The sequence below is a fragment of the Amblyomma maculatum genome, chromosome 1 (genome assembly GCF_055883805.1).
Source record: "Amblyomma maculatum isolate TAMU_Amacu chromosome 1, ASM5588380v1, whole genome shotgun sequence".
NCBI classification, from domain to species: Eukaryota; Metazoa; Arthropoda; class Arachnida; order Ixodida; family Ixodidae; genus Amblyomma; species Amblyomma maculatum.
Genome location: NC_139344.1, coordinates 35,712,068 through 35,735,488, shown reverse-complemented (window position 1 = coordinate 35,735,488; position 23,421 = coordinate 35,712,068). Strand labels below are relative to the sequence as shown.

At 43.1% G+C, this 23,421-nt stretch overlaps 1 protein-coding gene and 1 long non-coding RNA gene across 3 annotated transcripts in view; both read right to left on the bottom strand.

Moving 5' to 3' along the window:
- Window positions 1–2,414: 2,414 nt before the first annotated feature.
- LOC146202123 (neuropilin-1-like) overlaps window positions 2,415–23,421 on the bottom strand; it is a 38,772-nt gene continuing 17,765 nt past the window's right edge. Inside the window, exon 5 of the mRNA XM_084600210.1 lies at window positions 2,415–2,521. Coding sequence (XP_084456336.1) covers window positions 2,415–2,521 — 107 coding nt within the window. The remainder of the gene's footprint in view (window positions 2,522–23,421) is intronic.
- Window positions 11,652–21,779, bottom strand: LOC146202124 (uncharacterized). 2 transcript variants are annotated; one of them, XR_014703651.1, is made up of 4 exons: window positions 20,714–21,779; window positions 18,822–19,056; window positions 15,786–15,964; window positions 11,652–11,824 (listed from the first exon to the last, which is right to left on the bottom strand). It is a non-coding gene; the product is annotated as an uncharacterized LOC146202124 (long non-coding RNA). The 2 variants fall into 2 exon arrangements; XR_014703650.1 differs by having other exon boundaries at window positions 18,941–19,056; window positions 20,714–21,007.

Sequence of the window (23,421 nt, the reverse complement as noted above, 5' to 3'; positions counted from 1 at the left end):
ACAATCGACAGAAGATGTAGAGAAAATGTGGCCAAAAATAATCAACAGAGAACCAAGAAGCACCCGCTACGAGATAGGACGAGTGCGTTGGTAGGGCCGTGATGCAGATCTGAGAATATTTGTAACACATAACTCTAACGGCATTTTAGTGTGAGTCATTTGCACGGAGTAGGTGCAGACTGATGAGATTAGAAAGTGCAGAGTAGATAGCACGCTTTAATTCTCTTACTGTACAACATTTGAAGCGTGCTGAAGTGCGCTTGAAGTGATGTATGTATAGGTAAGGGCCAAAATATTGCGGAACACGCTTCTGGTTACGCGTGACAAAAGTTTTTATTGCTGAGGTATGCTAATTATTATCATGGCCGTAACAGTACGTCATACACCACACGCTTCATGACTCCATGTGATCTAGATAAATAAAAGGGCTAGAAGGGAACACATCAAGCGCAGTACCCTTTTATCTGCGCTTGCGTTCTATTCTCGTCAGGCATGGCAGTAATTGAATTACAGTAATAAAATTACTGTAATTTAATTAATTACTTTTTTCAGGAATTTGTAATGTAATGAATTTCTTTTTCGATTCGGTAATTTAGTAATGTAATAAATTAATTTTTGGTAGTAATTTCGCAGCAAAAGTTTCAATTCCTTTCGAAATTACTTTTATAAAGTGCGCCACTACTCCTTTAATAGACAACAAAGCAGAGTTTCGTGAAAGCAGGAATTAGGCGTCTCATAGCCTGAGTCGCTTTGGGACGTTAAACCCCACCAACCAGGAACGACATGCGGCAAGCCGAAGCCAGCGTAACGGATCGGCAAAAGGAGACAGAATTGAGCAGAACAGTGCGTCTGAGACAGGTTCACAGTGCGGCTATCCCATCGCCACCATTCTCCAAGCAGCAGGATACAAGGCGAAAAGAGAATGCTGAAGGGCCAGATGGTGCAAGAAGGCCGGAGTTGAAAACTAGTTGGGAGCTCGGAGCAGTGGCACTCCCTGTTGCGTCGGCTAGGGCACAGTGGTGCTTGTTACACTTGTCACCCCGGAGCGACGGAGGATTGGGGTTGGGGGAGATAGGCGGAAGGGTCCATGGCGTGAGCCACCGTGGCTTGAGCATTACTGAGCCGTGAGCACAAGATGCCGACGTCGATTCTTGGGACTGCGGAAGTAATAAATAACCTAGCTTGTTTGGGCCTTCAAATGGTGGAGACAGCTCCGGGCAAGCAAGACGCTGGTTTGGTGGGTCATTTCACAATCGTTCGACCATGCTTCTGTTTTTTTTTTCTTTGCTGTGGTCTTGTTTTGTTAGTGACAAGTGGTGTAGGAAAGAGGAAAGGAATAGCTCTCGGGGATGGAATTTGGCGGGAATACGAAAGAATGTGTGTGCTTTGCGTCTGGAGAACAAGTTGCTGTTTTGTTTACTAGCTTTACTTAGATTATGCATGGACGGAAACTAGAAAGTAATATAAAATTAATTGATTTACTCAGTAAAAGTAACTGTAATGTAATTTAATTACTTTTCTGCGATTTTCAACAAAGTAATTAGTAATGTAATTTAATTCCTTTTCAAAAGTAATTTTGCCATGTATGATTCTCGTTTTTTTCTATTTGTGCACAGTACTCTTTTATTTATACTGCTTGACTGACTCACCCAACGACGCAGTCTCGTATATCTAGAGTATCGGAAAGCCCTTACCTGCGCAAAAACTGCGATCACTACGTCACAAACGCCTATAAACAAGTTATGTCGCTTTTTACCGACTGAAGTCTCTGCTGTGTCCTTTCGTCCACAGCCTTATTCGCTTCCGTACTTCCCTGACTATGAAGAGAGCACACCCCGGCTATCAGTTAAGTTAGTTTTTAGATATTTAGATCCAATAAACGTCTTTACCTCCACCACCTAAAACGCCGGTGAAATTTGATGCGTTCAACGGAACGCTGGTTGTGTTCTATGCAACGCTCGGTCGCCCGCAGCCAAATCTTTCGCTCCACACTCGAGTGCCGTAGCCACGAATGGCAAGCGCAATGAAACCCTCAGGAGACGGCGTGCAGAAGAAACGGATGAAGAGCGCGCTGCACGTCTCGAGTAAAGAAGGAATAGGGCTTTGGCCGGTTTAATCGTTGAGCCTGGAGACGTCGAATGTGGCCGGCGCGCAGACTTTGCACAGAGTGGGCGAGCACGAGTTGGCCACACGACAGTTTCACCGCTGCTTCACGAACAACCCCTTTGGAAGTGTGTGTTCTGTGTGCGACCTGCTGTGGCATAGAAATGATCTAACACCGGTGAGTGAACTTATGCATCCGACTCTTCATTTGGCCACAAGCGCAGCCATGCAGCCGTTGTTTTCGCAATTCAACTAGGGTTAGCCAGAGCTAAACCACAGCCTACTTTTTATTTTTGTCAGATGTAGCGGTACTAGTCGCACTTTTCTTGAAAAACGTCCAATACAAACTTGTCTCCTTGTGGCTTATCTCCTGGCTGGTACAGAAACGCCAGCGTTTGTGACATGAAGTCGAAGGTTTCTGCATAAAAAAGCAAATAAAAACGGCCACTAAAATACCAGGAATTCACAGCCATTTACCGAAAGGACGAGTTTTTTTTTTTTTTTTTAGTTTTCTGCATGTGAGGTAGACAACGCTTTAAGGTTTCGTTTATCCCTCTTCCATCGTCACTACGATTTTTTTTTTCAGACAAAATAAAACAGAAGTAGCGCTGACATTTTTTTCGGGTGCTTATTGACGAGGCACTGGTGACAGCTCCGGGTCTGGTCAAAGTTAGTACATACAGGTATGGTTATTTCTAGTTGTTTTTATAGAAAATAGAATGGTGGGGGGGGGGGGGGGGGGGGGGGCGGGGGAGATGATGTAAATATATGCAAATATAAATAAAACAAAGATTTCATGGCTAGTACTTCTTTGCATTTCCCAGAGAAAGCATTACATTCCTGGACTGCTGTCATGCCATATTTATGCAAACAATTACGGCAATTAAAACACTGAGCTTGGTTCGTTATCGACATTAATCTTACTTTGTGAAGAGGCCATTAATGACTGTCCCCAAACGATTCTAATAACTATGTTTAAAAAGAAAATGACACAAATAAGGTATAGATTTACCTGGCCTTGTTTACTGCGGTAAACATGCAGGGTGTCCCGGATAACTTTAGCCAAGGGTTTAAATAAAACATGTGAAGTAGGTCAGAAAACCATTTGAACACAGCTGTCGGTTGTCAAGCGCATCACAGTCAGTTTTGTGTTTTGCAATTAATTAACGAGATAATTTGCTAAATTACTAAATATTGATTATAGAGAATAAACGTGATTAAAAAGGTTGATCACTTTCAGAAACTCCCTTTCTATTTATTTGCGGTAAAGAACGCCTCACGTGTATCTTTTTTTCCGAGTTGCAAAGGCTGCGAAATACGAAAACAATCGCGTGACTATAGCACATCAGCGCGCCATGATAATGATGCTCTCAATCGGGGCTTGAGTGAATTAAATAACCTGCTGCTGCGACTCGACCGCTCATTTCTAGCAGTAGTCTGATATGCTGGGAACGGTTGCACAAAGCTCGCCGCGTTCGCTGGCCTTGCACCGTCACGTGTGCCAACTGGCTGTCTCGGGCGAAGGAACCATCGCAGACATGGAGGAAGGATGATCGCAGACCTATCAGCCTGCTGCTGCAACGGGGCAGCAGAGTCACCAGCCGCAGCTTATTTCGTTCTCTCAAACCACAATTGAGAGCATCACAACTGTGGCGCGTGAATGTCTCAGTCACGCGTTTGTTTGTTTTTTGATGCGAAAGCATTACTTTGCTATGTTCGCAGATTTCTGTCCGCAGACCGCGTCAGCCAAAATCGCGTCCGCAGCATTAATTAGTAATTGAGAAGTGGTAGAAGTTAATGAGTGATGCCAATCGATAGAGGGTGACGTAATATTGTGTCCTAAAATAATTAGACAAATAAGTTATTTTGGTAATTAATTAGAGGCAAGAAATGTTAAAGTCAAGGCGAAAAGGGTCTCATTAGCCAATGCCTTGGCGCCACATTTGAATGTGTCAAATACTAAAATAGTTCATTATACCAGTCAAGGTAACGTCAAGGATGTGACGTCACGCAACTTGAAGTCGAGCAAAAAAAAAAAAAAATAACGGTACAGGAAAGGATTAGCGCGCAATTTGAAAGTACCATAGACTAAAGTAGTTAACTAAAGCTGTCAATTAGGGTAACGTCAAGGATGTGACGTCACGCAACCGGAAGTAGAGCTGAAAAAAGCCATAGGAAGGGATTGGCGCGCAATGTAAAAGTGCCAAAGACTAAAACGGGTAAAAAAGCAGTGAATTGAGCAACTAGAAGCAACCAGAAGCAATCAACAGCAGCATCCGTGCTTTCGCATTATTCCAATGCAGATTCTGCAGCGCTCTATTTTTTTTTTTTGTATTTCACTGGCTTTCATTGTAGCTCGGAAAAAAAAACATATACGTGAAGCGTTCCTTATTGTAAATAAATGGAATGGTGATCTGTAACAGTGCTCTATAACTTGCAAATCACATTTGTTGCCTAAAGTCAATATTTGTCATTTATAAAGGTATCTTAATTACTGGTTTCATTATTTGCAAAAGAAAAAAATATCTGTGGTGCACCGGACAGCTGGCAGCTCTATGCAATTGGCTTTCCTGGCTGACCTCAAGTGCTTTATAGTTCAACCCTTGAGCGGAGACACCATGTATAATGATCTAATTGGAGCGCCCTTCCATCTTCAGGTTAGCCTTATTTAACATACAATTCTGCTAGATGGGTTATGCATATAGGAACATGGAGAATAACCGTCAATACGTAATGCTTCTTTAAACATTAAGCACGGTTGTTTTCGTACTACTACGACAGCGACAACAAAATGATTGCAATCGTGACCTAAGCAGACTCCGTGCCAGAACCCCCTCCCCTTCCTCTCTCTTTTTTTTTTCTTTTTTGCAACAGGTGGAGTCCTCTGACCTTTAAGTTCTGGGTCTGATGAAATGCACAGAATTGATTTATTCGCAGTGCCAACCACAGGGGTAAGACTTTAACGCGGCAATCGCGTTTGTGCGCAATCCTTTTCAGCGTCTAGCAGCATCTCGAAATGCGCCCTGAAACTTTGTTAGCCGGGGCAGGCGGTATTGCCCAATCCCTTGCTGTTTTGCTTAAACCTTGTTGGAATCAGCCGTCTGAGTAGGACCTTTAAGCGATGAAAGCAGCTACGTGCCTGACCCAACGCTATGCAGCATGGTGCTCCAAGCGTAGATCATTGACGGGTTCGGAACAATATGGACAAATTCAATGATACAGATACAGGCGGCGTTGGTAGCTGCTGCATACGTTATGCGAGGCTGGTGCCTGGAGGGGTGTCTGCAGGGGGCAAGCCTACAGTCTCAAACATAAAACGGTAGTAGTACTTAATAGGAAAACAGGGAGCAACGTTGTCTCTCGTATGCCGCTGCGCTGGAGGTAGCAAAATATGAAGCAATAACACCTGGTGATTTTGTTGAGCGCTTATAAACTTTTGTTTCATATCTACGGCAGGTGAGTGCGCAGTCTGTGCAGGCGGATTTTACAGCAACACGGACATCATGAAGGCTATCGCCTTGATGATGATTAGATTATTTATTAACTAAAGTCGCTTTTTAATTTCAAGGAGCAATGTTATACTTCGAAATTGAAGGACGTCGAAATCAAAGGCGAGACCCTTTTTAAAATTTGTGTTAATCGGTAGTATTTCATGGGAATATTGAATGCCAAAAATGTGCATTTTATAGCTTTTTGAGCTGGCTGTCCCAGATTGCATTGTTTATATTGACGTCTTTACGCGCAACAAAAGAGATTGCAACAACCTGTCCAATAATCTTCGCACAAAAAGCCTACAGCTATTTATCATCATAGCACATGACTTTGTACTATCTCATCCAAAATTTGTATCCACCCCTTATGTAATGCCCCTCAAAAGGGGTCTTTAAGGAAATAAAAATGAAATGAAACGTGCCCGAAACAATGTTAGCATCTTCAACATTATGAGATACGCAAGCGCCGTCTATTATTTGTTGTATAAGAAATAAAACAGACGCCATTTCATTCTTCTGCAATGCCAGGAAGTCAACTCAAGGAGATTTTAAATGAGTACCTTTAACGGTGGATAGTTCAGACCACACTGCCGATTATGGAAAATTAAATACGGGTCTCACCTTCGGTGTTGGTGGCATTAAGATAAAATCGCACCTTAAGAGAAACATACTGAAACGCTTAGTTAGATTTAGTTATTAATAGTATAACCATCAGGATCCATCGCGTACATAATTTCAGCCTTGACGTAAAACCCACCTGCCCAGACTGCAAAAGCGTATGCTCGTAGTTTTAAAAGTATACGTTTGTAAACAGGCTGAAAATGGCCCTGTATTTACCAACTCCTGGTAACAAAACCGTGTACAATCCCTATGATTTTAGTGTTGTAACTGGTACAAACTTTCACACCAAAACATTCTTTACTTAATTGGAGACGTTCACGAAACTAACGCCACGTTGCAGCGGCGCCGCGAATAGCAAGGATCCGCAAGCGGAACCGCGCCGTTTGTTTCACTGCGTGAGTGATTCACTCGGTCGTTGTTCGTTGCAAAGAAACGTCACTTGACACCAGCCCTGTTAGGTGGATGGCATCCATGCTGGAGAGACAGAAAAAGAGCGAGCTTTCTAGTACCAGCAATGCAGGGAGAGCGCATGGACAGGAACTTTGCACACTGTGCAGAAGAGAGAGAGAGAGCTTACAGAACCATGACAGCGCAGTTCCTATCACGCACCGAGCCTCTCTATCTAAAGAAAATATTTTTGTGAACTTGCGTATTCTTACAAAATTGCTCATTCAGTTTCAGTTGACAACTCATTAACTCGTTGTAGGGCCTATAACAGCACAAAAGATATCGAGAGCAGAATCGAGAGGGGCAAGATGGCTGCGCAGTATGAAATAGCACTGAACAAGGCTTGAGGCGGAACCCCAGTTTGTAACCCGAACCAGCTGAGGCTACCCCTAAACTTCGTCAGTTCTCTTCAACCGCTGAAAAGAAACTCAAATGTCATTAAGCTATCGAAACGCATTCTTCTGATGCAAGCAAACAGGAGGTGAATTGCCTGGATGCAATCGAGTCTCCTTTGAATTCCAGTTACCAGGAGTCAGTTATTGACGCTCAGTTAATTTGGCTTCTTAATAATGTCCCTACAGTTTAATTCGTATGGAATACTCAGCAAAAAGGTCATCATTAGTGATAGAGGTCGAATGTTTCTGAACAGCATTTAAAACATGTCTGCAATGCTTAACAAAAAAAAAAAAAGAAAAAGAAAAACAAAACGTTCTAAACGTGCCAGAAGTCTACATCAGGCATCGATTTTAAAAACTTACTTTTCACTATTGATGCCGACGAAGATTCACTTCAATTAACATAGGTACCTATACAACTCAGCTTACACTGTTGTTAGTTATAAGACTGCGTGTCTCCGACGCAAGCTTGCACTTTAATTTGCTTTCTTTTGGAATGCACATAAAGAACATTTTTTTTTTATTGTTAGGATGTTCCCGAAAGTGATCGTTCACGAACCTTCAACTTCGACCGAGATATTCCTTTCTGCAAGTCAGAGGTATGCTATACGCAATCGCTCCCGCGCATTCAACGAACTTTGTTTCATATGGTTCATCGCGCACATCTACACTCTTATGCAGGGCAAGGTGTTGTAAGTTTGCATAGCTTCTGCAGTTTATTTGGCGTTGAAAAAACAACTCTGACGCTTCCTATTGTCTAATTTTCTTCAAGCGATGGGACAGCCGTGATTGTACGGAATGACGGATAGCTTCTGCTTGTTTGTAAAAAGTTAGGGTGAGCCAGGTTGAGTGGACTAGGTCTGTACCAGAAGGCTTTCAGCAACACTTACAAGGACATCCCTGGAAGCCCAGCATCAGCCTGTGTGCCTGTTCGTGAAAGCTTTCTGCTATTAGTTGAAGAGAAAATTTTCTTAAAGCATTTGAGAGGCATGATTCGGCGATTTTGCTTTTGCCGTAAGTCTGATCCTTCGGGAATAACAGTCAGATATCAAGCAATGGATACATTCGTTTCATGGCTCCTCGTTGACAATGACGAGATGCGAAAAGCCTGCGCGTACAAAATTCAGTGTGTTAAGTGTGTTAATATAGCTATAGTGGTTAGAAAGAACCAGAATCACAGTAAAGAAATATTAACTACTTGTCCACGTGTATAACAGCTTTTGTTGCTTTGAAGTCTCGAAGGCGGCTGTAAAGGGCACTGTCATGTTCGATTAAGTAAAATAACTAATAAAGGTAGTGCAAAAACATGTATATGACCCATTTCCGGAGTCCCCCACTACGGCGTCTCTCATAGCCCAAGCAGCTTTGGGACGTTAAACCTCACAAACACAAATATACATATTCATTAGAAATAGTTGCCTATCTGCGCTAATAAAAGTAAGCTTGAGGTAAAGAACAAGACGTTTTGAAAAAAAGAAAACACTGCTAGGCGTAGCCAGTAAATAGACACTTCTTGTATATTTACCGCTCCTCGATCGGTTCACAGTAAACTGTCCGAAGTTGGCGCTCGTGCGTGTTCTTTCTCGTCCTTGCCTCATAAGGCGTCATTTTTGTACGTTGCATCTGCGATGTTCCAGGACGAGTGCTATAGGTGCATGTCACTTTATATAGGATAAAAGTTTATATTATTTTCGAAACATTTTCATATCAAAGATCATTGAACTGGGCAGACTGAATTTTAGTTGCAAAGTTGTGACCAATTCGTTGTGATAGTTTTATACAAACACCTACTTAAGAAACAATTGGTTCTGACTGGGCTGTAACATGCAAAGCCCGCAGCTTCTTAATTTAAACAGAATAACAATTTTTGTGAGGCTACACACGAGGTGTTAATTGTTAACAACCATCACCGAGCACGCAGGACCAACGGAAGCACCAGTTTTGTGGATAGACGTCCCTGCATAATTAGAGGAATTATTACATAATTTATGTAGGATGATTTGTTGTTCAGGGAGGGGGTGATAAAATTGCTTGAAATACATTCCGTTATAATATTTGGCATTTCGTTTTTACCCTAGGGTTTTGCTGTGACCGTAAACTTGTTCCCAGACGTGCATATGCCAAGAACCGATTATAATAAGCCGAAAAGACTTTATAAGAGCGGCATGGTGGCCTTACATTCATTAAGTTTTATTTCTAGCTTACGAGTATAAATAAAGTTTCTCTATGAAAATAGCGCGCGGAGAAGTCGAAGTCAAATTTCTCCTGCTTTTCCTTGGACAAACCATTAAAAATCTATATTTGTATTAAAGTAGCACGAGAACCCTCCCCCCCCCCCCCCCCCCCCCTTCATGGATCACTGCCTTGTCGTCGTGGCGGAAGGGCACCCTGTCGGAAATTTTTCTCATGGTGGTTATGATGGAACCATGATCATAGTGGATTATGGTAGTGGGCATATGGTCGTTATGGTGGGCATGGTTGTTATGGTGTGCATGGTCGTTATGGTGGGCATGGTTGTTATGGTGGGCATGGTTGTTATGGTGTGCATGGTCATTATGGTGTGCATGGTCATTATGGTGCGCATGGTCGTTATGGTGTACTACATGGTCGTTATGGTGTGCATGGTGGATAGCAAGGTAGGTATGTACAGCCATGGCCGGTCTCGAGGGAGAGAGTGCGCTCTTTCTTCCGGCATCCTCAATAGCCGCGGGAGCAATGGGAACGTTTTTCCTCGAGTTACGCTCTCCACCGCTGCAAGGCACGCGACCTGCTCACTGTTCGCTCCGTACCTGCTTCAGCGGTGCCGGGTGGCTTCTGCCTGGTTTCATGTTGTCGCTCGCGGGTTTCGTGGTGAGTGCAGCCCAAAATGAAAGAACACGGAATAGATGCTGCAGCGGCATGTCGTCAGTGTACTATCGTCAGTGTACTATACACGAGAACAGTCATTATATAAAAAAACACTGTCGCTCAGCGGACGCTCGGAAGCATATATGACATACATTGCGGCATGTTAGCTACTTTTGCCCATTTCAATCCGAATTTTTTCCAAGCCTGCACAAAAATGCAAAAAAAAAAAAAAATCAGCAGTGATCACATTGAAGCTTCTTCAAGGCTAACATTACAGCAACTCCTCTGCAACAGCAAAACCGTCTTTCAGCGCTAGATGCAAAACCATCCATATATAGCACCGAAGATGGAAATAATTTCATAAAAATATAATGTGAGTTGCATAATGCTTGCATGATATAAAGTATTAGCATAACAGTCAAAGTAGACTCTAAGGTTGAGTTTTTAATGTTATTATAATTTATATATTAGGAAATGTGTTGTATTTAAACATTATTTTAAAATGCTGTTTTAAAGAAATTTTACATATTATGCTTATAAAAACAAAGGAATGGTTTGATATTCATGACACCACTTGTGCTGTAAGCGGTAAAAAGAGGCTAATAAATGACGCAGCTGGTGATACTCAATTGCAGTGGCTGACAAACGAGTTCACTTGCTTATAAAGCACCCAAGAAACTTCTAAAGCATTAAAGAAGGGAACTTTCACTGAGGAAATGTTTCAAGGAATTCTGTTCATCATGAGTCTACTGTACAAGTTTTAGAATACCTCCTGGGGAATGGTGTCGGCTCCGCCCTCACCAGGAAACTCAATAGCGACCCCATTGAGGCTCTCTTAGGGAAAGCAAGGCTAATGTGCGGAAAGAACGAGATGCTAGACGCAAGGGCCGTAACAGCGGCACTTGACCACGTTGTCAAGACGGAAGTTTCATCTTGGAGCAAAATCAAGGCAGCTTTCGTCAATGCCGAAGAAATCATTTCTGCTTGGCCGCAATCAGTAACCGAAGAAATGAAGGAATTGTGGTGGCATCTCCTGTCATCCCATTACCCACTGTCACATATTCAGGTTTAGCTTACTTCGATGAATACATTGATAAGTTAATCAGTGACTTCGGGTGTGACGCTTGCACTATCTTGAAACTAGCTAAAGAAGCAGCCTCATGTACACTCTTCTACGAGGACAAGAATTATAGTCAACACCGCTTGTCCTTCGTTGAAGGACAAGGGGTGTTGACTATATTTTATTCCTCGTACATGATAAATCTTAGACGCTGATTATGGCATCTTTGTATAAACCAAAGGAGTGAAATGTCAGGACCTGCCGGTTGCATCTGACGCGGGCTGGACAAAGAGCGAGTGCGTTTCCTTTGCGCATGAACGGCTTTAGCAGAGGCACAGCAGTGGGGCGGTGGCGACCCCACCGAGGTGCGGCGGGAGGTCAAAACAGACCCCACTAGGTGAGGCCGTAAGAGAAGAGAAGCGCGCTCTCCCTCGAGACCGGCCTTGGTACAGCACACTGAATGGTGTGTCATCTTGTGTACCACATATAGTTACAGTTCATTGGTGAAGAAAATACAGAATGCTGGTAGTGCCCCTATTTTCCCTGATGGCTAAGGAGCCGATGCTGTATTTGCTAACCTGCTAAGTGATATACTGAGCATGCAAGCTTACAGCTTCTGTGCATCCAGGTAGCAGCAGAAATGGCTCACCTACTGAAGCACGCACTGAATAAGCAGCATATAGAAAGTCGAGCTCAGATTCCAGCTTTATTGGAATCATCGGCAACTGAGATTTTCCTGCGATGTCCTTGCCGGCTGGCCTCAATGAAGAAGCGCCGCAGATGTTGACGGCATGACTGAATTTGTACTTCATCAGGCACATCTGTTTTCGGATGTTTTGCTATGTACTGCATCAGACAATCTGAAAAAAAGAAAACACATGTATCTTTTCAATTCTCCTTCATCAGCCCATGCCATACACAAATAGATCTTGCATATGGCTATGCAAGTGGTAGTACACAAAAATAGCAAAATGAAACATGGCAGTTCCATTTTGACACAGCCCTGTAGCACTGCGCATGTTAGAACAGTGGTTTTCAGCCATTGGACCCCTTTAGATGGGGGGGAGACGTTTCGATAGCAGGTCACACAAATTTGAGTCAAGGCTATAACTTAGCCTCTAAAAGGCATGCACTTGATAAGCCACACCATGGCCTGCAGAGGAGATGGGGGAGAGGCAACATGCTGGCACCGGTGTGCATGCTGCTGAAAGAATTTGGCTCCTCGCAGCACTGCGCAGCTCACTTGGTAGATGCTTTGCATAGATGCCCAGCCAGCAGTGCAGCCCAAGTTTCGAGTTTCAAAAATGCCGGCGTCAACGAACCTGGTAAACTGTAAACACTCTCTCGCTTTCTACCTCTCGAACAAGCTCTCAATTTCTGTAGTCCTGAGTTTATTTCGCTTTGAGAAACTGCATTTTGCTTTCAACCTCCATGCTTAACATTTTAACCCACTGCAAAAAAAACCCACTGCAGTAATGTTTAACAGCCTCGGGAAGGAATAGCAGTTTACCAATAGGTAGCGAAGTACTAAAAGTAGCAAGAATATATATACTTAGGACAGGCAGTAAGAACAGATCTAGACAACGAAAGGAGAATAACGAAAAATATGATGGGATAGGGTAGATTTGGCAAGTACTCGCAGATAATGACTAGAGCTGAACCAGGATAATTCGAATTATGGTTCCATCAAACTTGTGGAATATCCCCTTGAAAACTCCATGCAAAAGTATAGGGAAGCTGCATCGTACATCGAACTCCAATTTCACTGGTCCTTCCCCAAAGACTATCGCACCACCCTCGGCAATTTGATGCACAACGTTTTTCGAGCCACGCGCGGAAGGAATGAGAGAGAACAGTTTGACGACGGCTGATCTAGAACAGCGCCGCGGCCTTTCCCCAAAGAAGCGCGCCTTCAGCCCACCGCCGTGAAGTGTCACTCATGCGGTTAGCACTTTATATTTATTTCTGGGCCATAGCAGCCGCTTCTTGATGGATGGAAAAAGCAAGGTGCCCCTGTGCTGTCCGATATCAGTGCACATTAAAGAGCCCCAGGTGGTCGAAATTTCCTGAACCCGCCACTATGGTGTCTCTCATAGCCTTAGCCACTTTGGGACATTAAACCTAAAGAGCCAAACCAAACTTACATCTCGTGATATAACAGGTAGAAAATGCAGTGAACCATATTTTTTGCATAAGTATGTTTAATTGCTTAACTATTGTATTGGTCATAACTGAAGGCCAAAGGGTTGCTGAAATATAGTCACAAAACAGTTCACTTCTGCCTCTTTATTTGGTATTGTTCATTTCAAACATGCATTCCATGTTTGTTTTAATTTAACAGAACTTTCTATGTGCTTTTGTATACCATAGCTGAACAGTTTGCACACACGGGCAAGACAGCCAGCAGACATTAGGTGCCGCCCCTTGGTCAATGCAAGGTGTGTCATTACAACTCAGGCTGCTTCAGACCAAGTGGATCACCACCACTAGTCACATTAGACTATTGCAGCAGACACTCAAAATTATGCAAAGTTAAGGCTAGTGCACAGCCTACAAAATTCCATATCATGCACTAGGCAGAAGCTGATGTTCAAAAACACTGCATAGGGTCAAAAGGTGTACATTAACTTAGCCTGACAGTGGTGCAGCAGTCTATGTCAGAAACATCTTCACCTCAATCCACAATTTATTGTTGCTTGACAGAGAGAACATCTTTTTTTATAGTATATGGCTATGCAAGCTAAAGTAAGTAGGCTGGTTGGTTTATAAAAGAGCTGTGAAGAAGGGTCTAGGGCAAGTTGGAGTTTGCAAGCTGAGCCAATATTTTGACAAGAGAACTTCTCATCTGGGCAGTTCAATCATTACTGCAGGGTTTAAATGCACCTTTGCTTCTGTACAAAAGCCAGGTAGGGAAGAGGGAGGGCTAGAAAGAACTCTGAAAATCAAGTACCACCAGAATGTCATCCTTCTGAAGAGCACCAACGAATTCACTGCGCAAAAGGTAGCAGCAGTTACCTCGTTATTCATTCAAGCCAAAACTCATATCATCCAATCTTGCATGATGGCCCCCGTGAATTCGTACCGGGACGTAATTCACGAAACTGGGAAAGGTCTTTCGGAAACCGAACATTTATAAACTCTTCAACCGCGGCATGCGACGATCCTTTCCACTTGCATGATGAGAAAGACCAAGACAGTGCTAATAACGTTTGAAGGCACCCATGTACCTTGACAAATTCTGTTCTGCCATGTCTTGTACAGATGCAAGCTTGAAGCAGGGCTAGAAGTGAAAGAATATTTCCTTGGGTATCAATTTCTATGAGCCTGCAACCTGTGACAAGGTGACCTAAAACGAAAATAAAGAGTGGCAGCAGCAGGATAAGCTACAAGATAACCACCTGAAGCAGGTTGGATTATGACACCTGTTTCTTGAAAGGATACAGACAGGCATCGTAAAGAGATCTAACAAGATATATGGCCACAAGGGAATACTGAGCTTTCCAGAAGAGGGCAATAGAAAAAAAAAAGCAAATCAGAGTAGACTACACCTGCCTAGCGAGACATTATCTGAAGAAAAGGATTCAAGTGGAGCCAAAGCAGTGGTGACAAGGAAACGTGTTTAGAAAAACACTTGCAGCTTTGCTGTTGTCTGAAGAAGGGGGGGGGGGGGGGGGGGGAGGTAGTGGATTTTACACATGCTGAGAATAAACTGTACAATTAATGCTTTATGGGGATGTTGTCCCTACTAACTATAGTGCAGAGGGAATGTATGTAAGGAATTCTAATTTTCCTTTCGAGATATTTGCACTACAGTAATCCCTCGTTATAACGATATCGTTTTATTCGAAATATCTTTCGGTCCCGACCAAAATGCATTCATTTTAAGCCGCATGACTCGAAGTGCACGAAGAGCTTGACCCGCTTACAGCGAAGTGGCGAGCGGAGGCATCGCCGAGCGGCAGCGATGCTTTTGCGCATACAGGCGCAACAGCATGAGGCAACAATCCCTGGAGATGTGTCATGCAATGGCAATGCCAATGCCTGTCGTTGCTGGTGGCGCACACCGCACGGAACGATGGGACTCGGGACTGCGCTACTACACTGCGATGCCGACTTCCATTGCAAGCAGTGACTTTCTCTTGCTCCTTTCGAAAATTAACAATATCTAGCCACACTATCTTTTTGTTTCCTTTACTACCCTACCAAGCTTTTACTGAATTGTCTCAATGCACTCATATGCACGCATCAGACGAAGGGAGCATCTGCAGGTCCTTCGCTCAAACCGGACTACGAACCCCCCCCCCCCCCCCCCCCCAAAAAAAGTCAGAAGTTGAGTACCCCTTAAACCTGCTTTAAATGCTGAGTCATTATCTACCTTGAATTATACCTTTTTCTGCTACTGCCACTTTTTATTTTCGTTTTCAGGTCACAGGGTTCACCGGTTCCAGGCTCATAAATTTATACCCCGAGGAAACATTCTCTCACTCCTTGCCTTGCTTCTTTCTTCTCCCTCCCTAACTTTCGTTCTTCTGAGGCAAAAGTGCATTTAAACCCTGCTAGTTATGATGGTGCTACCCAGACAAGGACAAGTCCCCTTGTCACAACACTGGCTCAGCTTGCGAACTGAGGCTTCTCCTCTACCCTTCTTCAGTGCTCTTTCATACTCTGAAGCCATCTTTCTCAAATTCAGCCTTGCTTGGTTCATGGGGTTTAAAGCACCAAAGTGGCTCATGCTAAGATGATCTAAGTACTAAGTACATATCCTAAAATACTGAAAATATATTCAGTATAATAGAATTTCTACTGGGAAAGTTCACTTACTTTTGAATATGTCGACTAAAATGGCATGGTGTGCTCCATGGTAGTTGAGCCTGCAATGTAGCAACAGGCTTCCGCAGTTAGGCTCTGGACAGCAGCTCTTTCACGCATCCAAGGTGTTCCAGCAATTTCCAGGACCAAATCGGTGTTGAGTGGCACAAGCAGCCCAGCCATAACCACACCTGCAGTTATAAAGGTGGCTCTCAGGCACATTGCAAGAATGATACAGAAAACTTAATAGCTTGAAAATGCCATGCACAGTGGGTTTGTATCAGCTTTTCTATAGGCATAGCTAATAATGTGCACTTACAATGCATACAGGAAGAACCCGAGATTATTCTGACAGAACAGTGCAGTAACCACAATAATAATACATCCTTTCTTTATGGCCATTCCATGTTGAATGCATCTGGATGCTTGACCCTCTCAATGTTTTTTTTATAATTTGCAGCATTTACTACAGTCAAAAGCCATTTCCTTATCTAGGGGTTAAAGATCCTATCATGTGATAGCCTTTTGAATTTTTCTGACTACTGTACGACTGTATTCATGGAAAACTCAGTGGCTATGCAGTGAAGGCTACACAAGAAAGGGAAAGAAATAGGCTTTTGCCCCCATACTGTCGGGACAGCAAAAAACCCGCACCATCCTTTCAACCTCCCCTCATCACCTCTCCCCTGAACAACCCACTGTCAGTGGCATGGAGACAAAGGCTGGACTCATTCCCTTTCTTGTGTAGCCTTCGCTGTCAAACACAAGAAAGTTGTCAGGGAGTTAAGTGTCCATAAAAATAATACAAACCTTTAAAATTTCTGAAAAAAAAAAAAAAATGTATATGAGCTGTACTTCTATATTATGCATGAAGAACTTGTCACTGCAAAATCATTCATTATCGATTTAGTTTTTTTTTTTTTTTTCAGTTCAAGGTGTCATCTTTAAGCTTTTAAAAACTCAGCTCGAAATATCTGAGTATTATGAAATCTTTAGCCAGAACATTTACTACTCCAGGATGATCTAGATCTGAGCTAGTTGTTTCATGTCAAAGTTGAAGCTATAGCCTAATAGAAAAAGACACAAGGAATACGAAAGTACATGAGGCTGACTAACAACTAATCTTTGTTCAAGGATGCACAAGAATATGAAAGCAAAAGGAAGAGGATAAAGAAGTGAAGGGCGTTAACACGAAAAATGCACTCAGTTGTCACAATGAAATAAATGAAGTCAATGCCGCAGGATAAGAGCAGAATATAAAGAAGAAAATGTATGAACATGGGTGCTGTAAAAGGCCAACCTGGAAGAGATTAAATCTAAAACCAATGCGTGAAGAAATGTGGCTAAACACAAGCGACGACAACAAAAAAAAAAGGGGGGGGGGGGGGGGGGAAGAGGTTGGGGCGGCTAGAAGCACAAACAAGAAAACCAACTTAGTCAAACACTAGGGCACTAAAAACTTGTAGGACTGTCCAAGACATTTCTGCTCTTCTTCAGTAGGTGCCACAGAGGCCATGCTAATAGTCATTAATTGCCACTGCTTCCAGCACGTTTTGAGTTACCTGGGTGCTCTTCCTAGCCAAGCAGGTCAGCTCGTGCACCAGTGGGCAGATCCTGTGGGCTTGCAATGCTTGCAGTGCTGAGATGTATGCCCCCCTAAGCGTTTTAATGTGCTCAAAGGTTAATAATATTGAAAAGGTGCCCAGGTGCGATATGCGTGGTTGTGAAGTGGTGTTGGCTTCAGGTTTCCCATCTAGTGTGGTAAAGTGTACGTAAAACAGATTGGTAGGTGCTATAATGAACGAGCAAAGAAGCACGCAAGGTATTCCAACAATGCTTCTCGGGAGGGGGGCATTTGTCTCAACACTGCAAGCATTGGGAGCCCACAACAAGAATGTGCAGTGAATGCAGGCAGCGCTGGAAGCGGTGGCAATTAATGACTACGGGGATCTTCATCAGCACTGTCTTGTGGCACTCGTCGAAAAGAAGAAATACCTCGGACAGTTGTACAAGTTTTTAGCACCCTAGTGCTTGACTAAGTTGGCTCTCATTGGTGTCTCCAGCCATCACCGTTCCACCCACCGCCCCCCCCCCCTTTTGTTATCGCGGCGCTTGTGTTTCAGCCGCGTTTCCTCACATTGGTTTTAGCTTTTAATCTCACGCACGTCATTTTTTTGTGTTAATAATGCCCCACATTCCCTCTCCCTTTCACATTTATATTCGTCTGCACCCTGGAATAAGGATGAGTTGTTGGTCAACCTTGTGTCTTGTTGCCTTCCATGTGAGTGTGTTTTTCTGTTAGGCTATAGTTTCACCTTTGATATGTACTATTCGGGAAGAGACTATTTCCCCTCAGTTTCAATAAATAACTTACATGAAAAACACCAAACGTGCAAGCATTCTGTAGTGTACTGAGTATTCAGATGAAAATTACACACTAAGAAAATTACATGCGCACACAGAAAACACGAAGTTTGCTTAAATTTGACATGATGTGTGACTGCTCATGCACATTTCAGGTTTAGAATCAAAGCTCATGAAGTCATGAACCTGAGAATAAAGAAGTTTGGCCTCAAAAAGCTGAACTGTAGCCAGAATATGTATTTGTCATTCAACTTTATAAACACCATGAATCCACATTCGCTCCTCCTTTCCTAAACTTTGTTTCAAGCAGGAAAAAAAAAAAAGGGAGCACGAGCAGTCACACACAGCATGTAAGGTTGACTAGATAAGCAAACTGTAACATGTTCGGCTGCAGACACGAGCAAAATGCAGTTGCAGCGTTACAGCCTTGTCAAGAGTACACTCCCTCAGAAAGTCGAAAACAACTTGTATCAAACTGCACTCCAGCTGTCGTCAGCCACCACAAATATGCTGAGGCCTTGTCTCAGCTTCAGTGGCCAACACTTTGCAATGCCTGCGTCAGTTTAGGGCACGCTGTTGAGCATTCGGGTTAAGCATGCTGATGGCCCTAACAAAAGTAACATGAGTATGTCTATATTAATCCAGTAAACATACATGATGCAATTGAGGCTCACAATAGCACACCTGTACAAATAACAATGACCCAGCAAAACAGCACTGTCAGGTCAGCTGGCACTGTACCATGTTACAGACTGGAGTAGTGATGTGCCCAGAAATGAAAGTAGCATCCATGCAGTGCAGACCTTGAATGGCTGGAAAGTGCAGCTTCCAGCATGAACCATGCCTGCAGTCTTTGTTACACAAAGATCCAGCTATGAAGCTTGGGAGACGGACTCCATCAGATGCCAAGTTTTAACACCTGCATGAAGATGTATGGTAAAATTGGTGCATTTTTTTGCCTTTATGTCTGATGAAATAAGACTAAACAAGGCAATAGCTGCACCTAAAGGTATATTTCATATGGCAATAAAGTTTTTCTAGTCCTGCAGCAATATCAGTATGGCAGAGAGACAACGTGCTGGGTCGATAAAGAAAATTAACCTCAAGCAAGATAGTTAAACGCATTAGTACTGGCTCCCTACAAGGAAATTCAAATTTCACATTCACACAGAGGTTATTACAAGACATTTTCAGGCTGCTGCGTGGCGTACTACTAATGTGCCGCATGGCCTTAAACTTGTTTCCCCGCATTAAACTCTGAACTGTAAATTTTTTCTTTTGTATCCCTGTATGTGCCAGAGCACTGAACGAAGGTTGAGAGGATGCCTCAGTTTGCAAGTCGAGCCACAGTTCTATAAAGAGGACTTGTCTTCATTTGGGCAGCTAGACGAAGACAAATCCACTTGTCGAAACGTTGGCTTGGGTTAAGATCTGAGGCTCCCCTTCTACCCCTGTTCAGTGATCTTTTAAACTGTGCAGCCACCCTGTATGTGCCAGGCATTTGTCGAGACCTTACCGCAGTTGCTTAAGTAGTTTTCTACGCTCTAAATGCCACTTTCTTGAGATTAGCAAAATCTAATAGTTTGTTAACTGGAACCAGCACACTACACTAATGTTAGTTTGGCACAGTCTTAAAATAAATTAATCTCCAAAGGTGAATGCATAATTAAATTTTGTGCCATTTGGTTCAGGCCTTTGTCATAATCCTTTTTCTCACCTACCGTTATTTTCTACGTATAATGCCTCGTGTAAACCTGCCCATAGCCCAGAATTCCATGTTTCAGTGTTTGCAAATAAATATATACGTAGTGTAGCAACAAATCATTACCACGAGAGTGCACCCGTCAGTTTATAGTACACAGCCACGTGCCAATGCTAAGGTGCATACTATGAATGAAATTACTACGATTATTAGGATAATTTTTCCAATTATAAACATACGAATTCTGAAATATGTTAGCAGTAAATAAAACACAAAGTTCTGGTAACCGCGGTTACCAAGTGCCAGCTGGTGCCAGCTGCAGTTGTATTGAAAACCTACCGCTTTCATAAAATCATTGCGGAGGTAGCCGACTCACCATTCCTTCAAAATAAAGAAAATGAGTTCACGTCCTGACAAAATATTTCGTCCTCACCTTATATCGAGTCGAATTTAGCACGCTGCTTCTCAGTACGAGCCCTCACAAGCCGCCGAGTTGTACGCGTTTGGGGCTTATATGTGGCTATCGTCAACGCGGTGTTCAGAATCGCTCACTGGGGGTCTTTCAAGAAGCCCGAAGCAACAACTCATGTTCCTGCATAAATAGATACGCGCTGTAAACTAGCTGTGGCCCTCTCCGTTTTTATTCTTCATACGCTGTCAAAATCAATCCCTGCTCATTCAATGTAGCCCACAACGGTCGCTCGAGAAATTGCACGTGCATTTCACTCCGCGACGCGCGATCCAAAGTCTGTAATTTCCACATTTGTACAATGCGCTGTGTCAGATTCGCTCTTTCATTTTTGCGTCCAGTACCCTAGAGCCCAGCAAGAATGGAATGCGAGCGGAAAATCAAACCAACGGGCAAAATACTCACCGGCTTTGCTAGTGACGACAGCACCGCGCTCGTCCTTACGTCGTTACTTTGCTCCGAAGACGCTGGACGTGCGCCCGGGAAAAGTGGCCATCTTCAGATTCAACCGTACATCTTACAAGCATACAAGCTTACGAGCAGTGTATTTCCAAACAGCAAAGCTGTATCGCGGCTGCCGCGGCCGTTGCGCCCACCTACGTCGCAAGCCCATTTTTCGACCACATTTTTCGTGACCGGTTCGCCAAGTGGCCGTTAAGTGTCTCTTACTCACTCATCTTTTTTTATTTATTAACTTCTCCAATGGCTTACTATTTATAATATTACGCCTTTTCGACACCACTCAATATTTTAACATTATTTAAAAGCTAATGGGTTCAAAATTAGAAACAATTACTATTTCTCACTCTGTTTCTTTTATTTTAGTGTATGGTATGCAGCGCTAACCGACAGCGGTAAAATTATGAACTAAACTGCAAGCTACAGACGGCGCGCTTTGAGAGGGATAATCTTGTTACGGTGGGTTTGGCAATCCCCGGTCAGCTGATTTTTGATCGCACCCGTATAAAATGTGTAAACGTTTGTGATACTCTGAGTGCAACGTCGCAAGTGACAACTGAAGCAACCTGCCTTGCCGTCGGAACACCAAGAAGCTTCATGGCGTGTGACAAGCTGTGTACGTGCGCGTGTGCATGTCGTGTCAAATGAGGCTATAGTCGTGTAGTACGATCAGCCTCAAGCATGCCACGCTAGCCACGCGAAAAGCATCTGTGTTTGTAGATAATCCGTGTTTCAGCGCGCGAGCGCACGTTTCGTACGATCGGCCACAAGCGTGCCATTCATTAATAAGCCGATGCGAGGAACCCCCGTGTTTGTAAATAAATAAGCCGTGTTTCTACGTGCCTGTGTGCGTGTCGTGTACGATGGGCCAAGTGCGTCACTCATCCATAAAACGAAGCGAGAAACGCCTGTGTTTGTAGATTGGCACGCAGCAATTGTATGTGGGGAGGGCACAGTGAAGCGGAAACAGCCATTTCGAAGCTTTCCTCGAGTGGCTGTCTCGTCTGGAAGAAAGTGCATGAAGCTGCGTTCGGAATTTGGGCTTGGAGCGGCGAAGATCGCACCTACTGTTTAGAAAAAAATTAAAAAAAAAACCCATTGGTACGTTTGAAATTTTGTATTCGCTGCCGGGAGGCAGTGTACGTAATTATTTATAGCTACATATCTTATTGACGTAGAATTACTTCACGGAAGTGGTTACTTGAAGGCGGAAAAAAAAAAAAGTTCAGCATCAAAACGATTCCTTTGTAGCTTCACTGGTTTGTAATGTTCGTGTATTCAACTCTGTGCCCAGGGCAACAGCAGCAAGTGTGCATGGTGGGCAATGAAGATCAAAACTGCTGACCGTTTAGGCCACACTTGTGTGGGTCCAAGTTGGAAATTGAGCCTTAAGCGCTTACTAAAATCTGAAACATTGTGAAAGCTGTTTTGCATGGTTGCGATCATACTTGACAAGTCTGGCAATCCACTACCTGCCTGCTGGCAACTTTTGGGGAAAAAAAAAAAAAAAACAGTGCATCGTGAGAGTATCATTGGAAAACTAAGTTATGCCAAACAACTGACAGCTGCTAATAGTATTAACCACTTGTAGTTACCCAAGCTTACCGATTTCACGATGTTTGCAAAAGTGGAGCTATCCATTAACTTGCGATGCAGGATGAATAAGCAAGCACTTGGTTATGAATGCAAGAAGAAATTTTGAAACTGTTTCGAAACTGTAGTGTGCCATTAGTTCATTCATTGATCTTATGCTTTCTTAAACAATTCCCACTTGCACTGTTTCTCCTATTCCTTGAAGTTCAGTTTAGAAAAAAATTGTCAGCTTGTTACCGCAAGTATGTCATTAGGTTGGCTTGACCTTCATAACAACACATTAATGTCTGCTTTTAAATTACCTCGTAATTCTGCTATACAGGTAGGTGATGCCTCTAGGGTGTTGAAATCACAAATCTGTGCCCCTAACTTGAAATATGGCCTGATCAAACTCAATCATTTCACATGCCGGTTGACCCTTTTCTTTGCTTCACAGTCACTATATAATTATTATTATTACTATATTATTAGGACGCTATATTATTTGCATAGTCGTGCTGTTCGCACTACCGAGGCAAGAGCAGAAAGTCTACTTCATAGAAGTGAACTGTGGGGCTGCAATTATGCTAACAAAGTAAACGACAGGACAACAAAAATATAATGAACACAGGTTGCCAAGCTCACCTTTGTTTTTTAACCTCCTTTGCTCTATATGATTACTATGGTCAGTGATGTGTGCAGTATAAAGTGAAAGTTTGTACAATTCCCAGATACAAGGCATGATTGCAGGGTTTCGAACAGAAATGAGAGTTCCTCTTTGCTGCGCTTAGCTCTCTCTGTATTCAGAAAACAACTTGACTGCATTGTTTGCTGTCTTTTCGACAGAGGCACTATTGATTGCAATTCAAGTTATCCAGCGAGATTGTTTGATTAGCTTTTAGGCACATATTTTAATTCAGCATATGGCTGCATTCTCACTCTTATTCTGTTTAGATTATAGATGAGAATGAGTCGGTGGCGGAGGGCTATATGGGTGCTGTAATGCTTTCAACAAACGTCGAGTACAACCGCATGCATCTGCCTTTTGTCCTGTGCCTTATCTTGGTACGGTGAAATGCAGG